The following is an 11,664-nucleotide window of genomic DNA, read 5'->3' as shown; positions in this document are numbered from 1 at the left end:
GGGGGGGGGGTTCTAGAAGGAGCTAATTTTAAAAATTTTACAGTGGTTAAAGGTGGCATGATTTGGTCAGTAAAATAAAATGTGTGGCCTAAAAGAAAACTCAAAGGCCAGGATTACACCCAGTACTCTGGAATGAGGGGGAAGGAAGGATAGTTGTGCATTTTAGAATGTATAAGTATAATTATATGTACAAGTATAATGTCTTAGATAGTACACTTAGCGAGTTTATATAAGAACTTGGTCATCACAAAGACGAATTTGTAGTCTCTTGTTAGCCATCTGACGTTTACCCTAGCTCCAATACTGGTCACGCATAAAGAGATAAGGCTCCTCAGCTTGACTGCATAGTTCATAATATTTTACTCAAAATGCAGCCAAAGTAATCAAATGTCCTTAATTCTATTCAGGCATGTATGAGAGTTCCAGATCACAGAATATCAATGTTTCTCCATGAATCCCGAATATGGGGAGGTCAATATCAATGCAAAAATATTTTGTAATCCAAAATTAAAAATGCAATGCATTTATTACGTATATATAATATTCATAATCTTGAAAAACTATAGCTTTTTACTACTTTTATAAAACAGCATGTCCTGTGTGGACAGCAAATAGTTAAAACTAAAATCTACAGAGGCAAATTGAAAAGGAAGGTTTTGCTCCGATCACATTACATCATAGTATGGATGTTTAAAAGCAACTGGAATTTCTTAGTCTTATTCTTCGCCTTGAATCGTCCACTGCACATAGCAGCACATGCCAGCAATTAATGAAATCCAGATGAAGCTGGAGACAGTCGAGACCATGATTTGGAATTTGTTAACATCTGACCCATGTATAGGCGGAAAGCTGCTGACTTCAGGTTTTCTAATGAATAAACATGCAAATCAGATGAGCAGCACACAACTCTTAGTGATTCTCTATACCTGAGGCTTTACGCCTACATGGCTGCATACTGTTCACGGAAATTACAAAATTATTTTATTATGCACCACAAGTGTAAACTTGTACAAAAAAAAAAATCACTTTCAGAATCTCACCACCTTAAAAATCAAATTAGAATGATACAAACTTTTATTAAATAAAATACACTAAAAAGCAGAAAATCTTCACAGAATGCTGAAAAATGTTTTTCTTAAAAATCTTGCTCATGTTTGCCCAATCCCCCTTCCCCCCAGCTCATAAAGAAGTGAGAAAATCTGGTCTTGGGGATTTTAGGCACGCTCGCAAAAGAGCGGGGCTTTGAAACTATTAAAATACTGCATGATCGACCACAGTGGAGCCAGACACTTTCGCTCAAAGCTCAAGCACCTATCCATCTGGATTCCATCACTGCAGCCACAAGCGTAACAACTTCCATTATGCATCAAACATGTATATGTACTGCTTTACAATTTCACATTAATCAGGCATACACAAAAGAGATCACTAGAAAGGGTTTACAGCCGTGCCTAATTGGCAAGCTAAAAAAAACGTTTGCCATTGACACCAAGAAAGGAATAAAATATAAAATGAGAAAAAAAAAAAAACACACACCACACTGAAATCTTTCATCAAACATAGGAAAAAAACAGATATGCTGTTCACAATGCACCTGGATCTGTAAAAGTCATTATTTAAGAGACGCCTACACCGGTGGTCTAGCTAGCACACATGTTTTTGTAACTTTAACTTTTACCCAATATATCTCCAAATAAACCTGCAGCTGTAACCACAATCTGACAACTATAAATGCAATTGGAATGGCTGGGCAAAAAGGAAAAATGTTTTCTAGAAGAATCTTGAAGAAAAAAAAAAAAAAAGTGATTTAAGGCAGACTGGATTTTCAGATTTTTCACTTGTGTGTTACTATTAAAGAACTATTCCAGGGAAACTTTTCATTACCATTTGCAGTGGGGCTACCCCCACACTGTGAGGGTTAAGTGCTCGTTTTGGTCTAGGGAGGAAGAAAAAAAAAAAAAAAAGTTATACTCATCCACCAAGCGGCTGGGTGTGACAGCGCTCCCTCCTACCTATCTCTTCTTGCACTCCAGTGATGGTATGTCCCTCGGTGTCCTCATGTCCTATACACAGTGTATAGCACCTGATGATTTATGGGACTTTAGACTGCTGCCGCGGAGCAAAAGGGACCGGTCAAAGAGCAAGCCAGCTTGGGGTGAGTATAATGTTTTAATTGTCCTCCTTAAACCAAATGGAGCACCTAAACCTTGCAATGTGGTGGTAGCCCCACTGCAAGGTTTAATAAAACAAATCCCTGGAGTTCTGCTTTAATGTTCAGCTATAATTTAAGGTGTATTAATTACAACTGTACATTTTACAAAACATTTAAACATTTGCCATATGTGGCAAACTGCTAAATACAAAATAGAAACACATAGATGAACTGAATATTCTGCCAAAGGATCTGGAATTCTGTTTAGCTGGTCTTGTGATCCAGAAACCCATTCCACACACCACATTAGAGACCTGGACCTCCCAGAAGACTACATTACAGTCTAGCAATACATCCTGAGAGGAGACCTGCTTCAGACATGAATTGGCAGCCCACTGATAATGTCATCCCTGGGCTCTCCCCTCCTGTAAGCTTGTGTACAGACAGCAAAATGCAAAGCTATAGAGCCCTGATTAGCATAGGGTACTGCTCATCCTTCTATCAGTGTGAGAGTCAGGAGATTGCAGCAGGCCAATTCCAGGATAAATGTAGGCACTTATGATTTTTCTTTAGGAGATGATTAAATGTATTCTATATGGAAACCGTATAACTAGGCTAGAATATCTCAAAGAAGTTCAACTTTAAGTGTTTAATAACTCAGTAGAGTTTCTAAACCCCCTGCAAAAGGAAACCGGCTATATAATATACAAAAATCACTCATTCTTATCATATCTATTCAATGGCGTTAATCATTTCTGAATCACTGAATTGAAACAAGTGTGCAGCCAGCGAAGTCAACTCCTGCATACTTGTTGCAGCTCAGTGCTGAAGGTAGAGGATTAGCATGACAGATATGGAATAATTTTCAGGAGAAGATGAGAAAATGTCAACCTAGACATTTCTCTAATTACAGGTTTCCCAAGCATATGCTATAGGCAAAATGTTAGCCACAGGGTAAGGTGGATCTGAAGAACAAGTGTGCTTTAATGCCATCTTAGCCCTTATTCACACCTACAATGCAGGTGATTTAGGGATTCCTGTGTCAGGGATGGTGATGGATTTCTTACCGCATGTAATCATATTACATACGTTTACATGTGATGTGCCACTGCTCTGCCGCTTTCAAATGCGGCTAGCGACATCCGATTATTAACTTGAATGGGTGACAGTTGCCTCTTGTAAACGGGAGATTTGGAATTTCTGCTGCAAGAAATCGCAAGTTCCTGATGCAGGAATCCGTAAACGCACCTACATCGGCGGTGAAAAATAGGGCTTATGTGTAAGGGCAGCCTAAACTGCTTTAAGGCATATAGCATTATCCTTATTACTTTTTAGACCAAAAATATTGTCCTTTATCAATTTATTTTCATAAAGTAAGCTTTTCACAATTCAATCTGAACATATCATGAACAATACAACATTAAATTACAGAGAAACGGTCTTAACAAAATAAATAAAAAAAATCCCTGCTGCCGGTATGAAGGATGATCACCTCGAGGTGCCTGAATATACCTGTAGCATCCTCCCAAACCCTCCTGTAAAGCTGGTCATACACTGAAAGGATTTTGTCCAATATCTAAAAATTCTGGCAGCAGGTGACTTAGCCAGCACTAACTGCAGGACGAACGAGAAAATTCCAATAGTGTACGACTAGCAGAATGCCAAATCTTCATTCAATCTGAAAGGCAAACCTATGACGCTTCCCGATATTGGCAAAGATTGCCCGCTCCTTCCTGCCACCTTAACATTCCAATAGGCCATGGAGGCTGCCAAATCATAGGAATAAGCCAATAGTGGGGCACACAGGGCTTAGCAGGATAACTGACACTTCCAGGTAGTAAAAGAGCTTTGTTTCGTTGTCTCTGTTAGCATAAACCAGTATATCTGGAGACATAGGCAGCTGAAGTTGTATTCAGAATGTATTGGCCATTTACCCCTTCTGTCAGGGAGGTTCAGGAGTGAAGTTAGCACACTTGACTTTTATAGGGAAAATAAATAGACAAACATCAATATGGCAACCTCTGATTATTTATATACAGTATATATAAAAACTGAAAAAAACAAAAACTTTCAAATGGTATATTTTTTTTAAATAAACTACACATTTACTTTTTTTGATCCCCTTTTCATTTACAACATTCTATTTGCACTTTTGTGTGCATGGGCTCTGTTTGTACAACAGCCTGACCACATGTGTCCCTCACACCCACAGAGATGTAGTCCTGTGACTCCAGGGCCAAATGTCACAGCTGTTAATTGAGTAAACACAGTGGGGTTTCTGTCTTCAGCTCACAGCTTATTTACACAGATGCAATGCTCTTGAATGAATTTGAGGAATGTTAGCTTGAAAAGAACAACAGAACTGAATCTGCCTTGCAAGATGTGTGTTTATTTGACACATATGCAAGTTTGCAGCTATGTAAACAGCAAATGTGCTGGCATAGTCCATCTCTCCAGAAAGAAAAAAAAAATGTGCCATTAACTCTAAAAACCTAAAGAAAGTTAGCTTTCATACATAAAGTATTAACAAGTTTTTGTTTTTTTCTTTAACTCCTATACTACCTTCTGTGAAAATAAAGCGGTTTTTAGTCCCTACTAACATCTGCTTCAAGCTTGGTCCCGTTTTAGGTCTCGGTCTAGGGCCAGCTGGGTGGGATACGTCTTAAACCAGAGCCAAAGATTGGCTGGCCCATAAGTGGCTCTTGTTGAATCAAGACCCGCACATTCCGTAAGCCCATAGAGGATTTTGTTGTAGGTCCATACAAGAAAAGCTTCAATTTCAGGCAAACTTGCATTTGGTTCTTAAGCTGGCCATACACTATCAAAAATGTATTAGAAAAAAATTATTTTCAAAAATTTCAGGTCAATTTTCTGATAGTTAAAGGGGTGCAATTGGCAATCAATTTCAACAATAGTGACTAAAAAAAACCCATCAAAATTAAAATTTGAACGACATTCTACAAGTCTCTGATGGCATTATTAAATGTTGTGACAAGATATTTCATAAGAATGTTTGTATGCGGCAGGTCTTTCCATGACCTTTGCCCCCTCCAGTGCCCACAGCTCTGTGCTCTCCATCACTGCACTGTCCGCCACAATCTTCACCATTGCTTCATCCTGCCTGGCGTCTTCTCTCTTCAGCGGTTACAATTCATAAATGACAATTAATAATAATAATAATAATAATAATAGGACTAAGGCATTCATGTGCAGGATTTACATGGTCCTGACATCTCACAGATGTTGGTAGTAGGTTGGGAGTGCACAATGCACAGCACATGCACCACAGGCAGTGTACACAAAGAAACTAAAATGCTAGCAGATAGATAAAGCGGTTTTTGGCATGAGACATACAAAGTATTTTGGCTTCAAAATACTTATTCTAAAGCAATTTTCGTCTTTGCAGAGGACATTGAGTACTATGCTTACAAGTTAACTTGAACACCAGCTCACTTGCACTACAGGTTCTTCAAGCCTGGAATTAACAGTTGATTGGCCTCCTCCAGGCCAAAAACTCTTTAGTGCGGGCCATGCCTCTTAAATGAGCCCCCAAAGACTTGTATAGGTGCTCTAAAGGTGCTCTAAAGACCATTGACACTTGGGAGTATGGGCCTATTCAAGTCTGTGGAGGCTCACAGTGCAGGAGTACGGTGCTATTCAGGTCTGTGGGGGCTCACAGTGCAGGAGTATGGCACTATTCAAATCTGTGGGGGCCCACAGTGCAAGAGTACGGCACTATTCATGTCTGTGGGGGGGGTCGCAGTGCAGGAGTATGGCACTATTCAAATCTGTGGGGGCTCACAGTGCAAGAGTACGGCGCTATTCATGTCTGTGGGGGGGTCCCAGTGCAGGAGTATGGTACTATTCAAATCTGTGGGGGCCCACAGTGCAAGGGTACGGCACTATTCATGTCTGTGGGGGCTCACAGTGCAGGAGTACGGCACTATTCAAGTCTGTGGGCATCTCACAGTACAGAAGTATGGCCTTATTCAGGTCTACGTGGGCTCACAAGCAGGTGTGGTCAGCGCTGAAGAATGGATTTTGGGCCAAAGTAAATAAAACAGCACAGGAGACCACAGCTATCCTGGCGAGATCATTAAAACTAGTTCATGTTAGAATGGACTAGGTAGACTTGTCTTAACAGAATATCTTTCTTGTCACTTGCCTGAGGGGATAAAACAAGGATAAAAGGTGCCCATACACTGCTCAATTCTCGTACGAGAATCGCGGGAAATTCCGCGATTGGACGAGAATCGAGCAGTGTGAATGAAGACGTGCCACCGTTTCTACTGTACGGTCGCATGTCTTTTGTCTAAGGAGCACGCTAGAAAACCAGCCGAAAATCGTACGATTTTCGGCTGGTTTGAACGGTGCTCGGGAGACAAATGCCGAACGGGCTGGAACGGGCTACTACTATAGGTTTATTCTAGATGGCACTCTTCTTACCAGTCTACATGTGCCTACCTAGTAAATACCTCACCGGACCATACATTCTTCAACGTCATTTTGTTCAACTGCGTTGAGTTAATTTTACTCATCTGGGTTCTGTCACCTTTTTCCATTGACTGCATTTAAACCGCTCATTTTCTGTCTTATTTACATTTTTCACTGGGACTAAAGTGACAGCAAATTCAAATTTTCCAGTTATTAAAAGTTACAGACACAGTGGGGACATATTTTCATGGACACTTGTTCTATTGACAACTGTGCGTTGCTGGGGCCTCTTTTCATTTTCAAACCTTAACTGAACAAACTGAAGAGAGAAGCTGATTGGTTGGTATAGGCAACTGCTCCAGATTCTCCTGCTCCTGTTTAGATAAATTCCCCCCAATATCCTGGCTGGAGAGATCCCTATTTCCATGCGGTTTAGTATTGAGAGGCCTCTTTTAGAATATGTTTTATACATTAAAACTCTGTTAGGGGATTTATTAAAACTGGAGCAGACAAACTGCTGCAGTTGCCCAGAGCAACCAATTCGCTTCCCTCTTTCATTTTCAGAGCTTAACTGACAAACTGAAAAGAAAAGCTGATTCTGGAGCATTCCTGACTGGCTGATACAGGATTCTGCATGTTTTGCACACCTTCAGCAGAACTTTTTAAAAGCGATGATGGAATTCTTTTTTTTACCTGCTCTAAAAATATGTATAAACCATATTCACTGATAAAGAGAAAGACTATTGTTAGCAAAAAAAAAGTCAAGAGTCATAGTTTCACCCGATAATATCTGCCCTTGTAACCTCAGTGTGTAAAAGTATGTGCAGCTGTGACATGGATTCACCCCAATATAAAATGAAAGTAAATTTTAATGTAAGTAGGCCTCTTTACAATTGAATTCACCCTGGGGGTTATGCATCCTCCTCCTCCTCACTTCCTGGACACTTTTGTACAGTGACTTGTTTGAGCCACAGCAGGAGTTGAAGTGTGTAAATTGCATTCCCTACATCCAAATTAACATATTACACATGAATGCTTCATTTCTGTATGCAACAAGAAACAAAACATTGAATGTATAGTTGATTCCGCACAATCAACATAACATTAAGTGGTACTGAAGATGTAACATTTGTAAAACAATGCATCAAAGGTTTCCATTCACAAGGCTGTACAAAAAGATTTTAAAAAATGAACTGTTGCAACTCTGCACCATCTACATACAGATTGCATATAGAAAATACAAAACACTTCCTCTATAAAATCAAAACCACTACAATGGCGTAGTTTACTCCTCCAAAGCGGCGTCATGTAATTAAAAGGTTGGAAGTCGTTCGGATACCTCCGCCTTGTAAACTTCATTTGTTTCAGCAACAATATAAACATTTGTTTCCGTCCAATAAAAGCAAACATTCAAAGTGAAAACATTTTTTTGGTATTGGTAAAGAAATATTTCTTGTGTATAAAACTATGTATACTTTGACTTGTTTGAAAATCAATTTGTATAAAAAAAAAAAAAAAAAAAAAAAAAAACACCACCACAATAAAACGGCAAATGTGACAAATTAGAAGATGGAAACGCAAAGCTTAGGGTAATGTAATTTTGTGACAGGAGAATAATTACACAGCTGTAGATCTGTGTGGCACAGAAGAAAATGCTCTCCGGCTGAAGGTTTTGGGTTACACTACCAAGGTGTGGTAAGAATTTGGTTGACAAATTGCTATATTGCTGGGTTAAGTCTCTGCACACTTTTTTTTTTTTCCTTTTAGCTTGTTGAAAAGTGTATTAAGACCTCAGAGTGGAGTCATGTTGCAATCAACAAAGCTAAAATTCAAAAGAAATTGCTATGGGTACCAGCTCGCAAAAATAAACCCACACATACATAAACACGCACACTCAGACTGAATAATAGCAGCTTATGGAAAGTGTTACTTCATTTACACGGACCCAACAGCACGTAACTAGCTTATTCATGGGCTCTTTGTGATTCAACAATGAACTCTTGAAGGCCACCAGTATGTAATAAGAAGAGGAGATGTGATTGATCAGTAGGTCTTGTGGGAAAAAAAATAACACATAATAAAAGCCACTACAAGACAGTATAATTATGGGTCACCTAAGACGCACACAAATATCAAAACCTAAGATATCACCAGCACATCAATGCAGAAAAACAAAAACCAGACATTTTATTTGCCACCATATAGTGCAATGTTTCAGTGGCCCTAAAAGGTCACACTATGTAGTGGTGAAGAAATCTTGGGTTTCGTTTTGCTGGTGATATCTTGGATTGTGTGACTATGCCATGTGTCAGTTTACGTAGGCCAGAGGTGGACGATATGGAATTTAGAAGCCAGTCTGTCCAATCCAGGAGCCAGTAGAATTTTATTAAAGCAACTTCATGGACAACAAGTAGACAAAACCTAAAAAGTTACGTGCCAGCTACTTTTTAAGAAGCATTGGCTACCTGGCTCTTGGGATCTGTCCAGCCTTGAGTTAAGCACCCACAATTACTCAATGTCTTCGGCTGTGAGGAGTCCACTTGACTGTGACACCCCACTCTTTTTCAAAATACAACTTTAAGATGTGCTTTTTTCATAAAACCACTGAACATCCATAAAGAAACAATTAGGAACATGTTGATTGGAGTTATTTACGAAAGCCATGCACACAATATGCAATAAATATGAAATCACAATTGGTCAATTATTCTTAGTGCAACTAGTGGGTGGAAGCTTTCGTATGATTGCTTAGGGGTTCTGCACATGACTGCTTCTCGCACAATACAGGTTTGTTATACACAGGTACCAAAGAGCTTTGATGGTAATTGCACATTTGAAATCAACCATTGTTACACACTACAGCCAGGTATTGGGTGACTACACATGTACACAATGGCCATTGAGAGAGGGCCTGGAGCTATTTGGGAACTCAGCTAGAAGACCAAATCCAGCAACTAAGAAAGAGCCAATTCAGAATAATAGAGCATTTAGGGCCACCAAATTCTAGCAAGCTACAGTCTTTGACTTCTAAGCTGTCATCACACGTTACTGCATACAATACAGAGCAATGATTGGAACATCTGTGGCTTCCATTAAATATCTATAAGCATGCTAGACGTGCACCCAAGATCACAACATGGTAATGGCAGCAGAGATGGGAATGGATATGTATTTTACCAAGAATGTAGATGGAATATTGCTAGATAACATATCATTAGACATTGATATACATATTTCCAAGACTGAAACTGGGAAACGGGAAATACTACCAACATCTGAACCTTTATTAGACATCTATATGCAGATTTATAAACGCTGAAACAGCAAAAACAGCTATACAACCAACATTTATACCTCCATATTACATACTTCGAGGACTGAAACTGGAAAATTGCTATACTACCAACATTTGTACCATCATTAGACATCTATATGCAGATCTCCAGATCGAATCCTGAGAAATGTCTAATGAAGCTAGAAATGGTGGTATAGCCATCTATACACATTTCCTAGACTGACACTAGACTAAATTACTATATTATCAACATTTGAAACACCATTAGACATCTCTATGTAGATTTCCAAGACTGCAACTGGGAAATGGCTGTATTACCAACATTTCTACCTCTATTAGACATCTATATATGAACATTTTCAACTCTGACAACAGGAATGATTATACCACCAGCATTTGTACATGTATTATACATCTCTGCCTCTATTTCCCTGGTCCCTAGTTCCCCTTAGAGCCCACCATGGGCACATCGTGAACGTTGTCTATGTGATGTATACACACGATCGGATATGTCTGGGTCACTTTCACATCTCTCATGGGCTAACCCTCAGTTCCCATAGCACTCCCCCATGCCAATCCCAGCAAGCTGAAAAGACTTACAATTGCACAGCCCATCCAGGCAGACGATCGGGTACCATGTGGAGATCTCCACGGCTGCAATCCAGCAGATCTCCCAAACATCGACATGGGGGCGGACAGGAGCCCCGATCAGAATTCAGGCCGAACGCAAAGCCCTGAGAGCACAGCACCGCTGCGACCACTAGTAGCAGCGCCATCCTTATCCTCCTGTGTCCCAGCACGGATAAATCCAGTTCTAGCAGGCAGTCGTTCCTCCAGGCCAGGAGCCGAGCATACCTCGGACACTCCAAATCTCCCCTCTACAAAATCCGTGCACACAAAACTCCAACTCCGCTCTGCAAACTTTCCCCCTCCTGTCCCCCTTGCTCGGCAGGGAAGGGTGCTGTGCTGTCCTCCTATTGGTCACCAGAGCCCCCCTCACGTGATGCAAACAAGTCACTGCTGATGGGGGATGGGGAGAGAGAAGAGATTCCAGCCCTCCACCTAACACCTCTCCATCAGAAGATGACACAGATCGCTGATAACACTGATTACTGTGAAGTGTGCTTTCCCTAAACTGGGGGAGGGATGTCCTCCTTGTTCACAGCACAGGAAAACCCTCCTCTGGAGTAGACAGCTCAACAACTGCTATGGCTGGGGAGACTGTATATCATATACTTAACTGATGACTAGAAATTAGAACCTGTCATTTGTTACCCTGTCTTCATAATCAACATGTGATAATCAACACAGTGACTGCATGTAGAGCGAAATCCAATCACAAACATCTTATAGAAGCGTTTATATGTTCATGTGATTTCACAAGTCAAGATTTACAAAGCTGTACTCCAGACATAGAAACTTTCATTTACAGTGACACTAAACTCAGGAGTTAAACCTTAAAAATATATTCAAGTACCTTAACTATTAACAAAAATGTATCTTATTTGTGTATCACTCGGCTGTAGATCCTCCAATCATCTCTGAATTGGTGCTGACACTGCCCTTCCTTCTGGAGGGTGACTACTATTGTTCCCCATGGTCCCTGTGTGTGTTGTAAAGTAGCCACCTCCCCAAGCTCACTCTCGTGACTACAATCTCAGTACAAAGTAGAAAACTAAACCTGAAGTTATAGTCAATCAGTCAATCACAGGAGTGAGCTTGGAGTGGTGGCTACTTTACACACACGGGGACCATGGGGAACAAAAGTAGGCACCCTCCAAGG

At 40.3% G+C, this 11,664-nt stretch overlaps 1 protein-coding gene across 1 annotated transcript in view; it reads right to left on the bottom strand.

The window, feature by feature from the left end:
* Window positions 1-10,657, bottom strand: part of LRIG3 (leucine rich repeats and immunoglobulin like domains 3) — a 31,723-nt gene extending 21,066 nt beyond the window's left edge. The window contains exon 1 of the mRNA XM_018561588.1: window positions 10,482-10,657. Within this exon, the coding sequence (XP_018417090.1) occupies window positions 10,482-10,657 (176 nt within the window). The remainder of the gene's footprint in view (window positions 1-10,481) is intronic.
* Window positions 10,658-11,664: the final 1,007 nt, after the last annotated feature.

This window comes from Nanorana parkeri, unplaced genomic scaffold, assembly GCF_000935625.1.
Source record: "Nanorana parkeri isolate BGI_ZX_2015 unplaced genomic scaffold, ASM93562v1 scaffold532, whole genome shotgun sequence".
NCBI lineage: Eukaryota > Metazoa > Chordata > Amphibia > Anura > Dicroglossidae > Nanorana > Nanorana parkeri.
The sequence above is the reverse complement of the archived record's forward strand: the minus strand, read 5'-3'. Positions and strand labels throughout refer to the sequence as shown.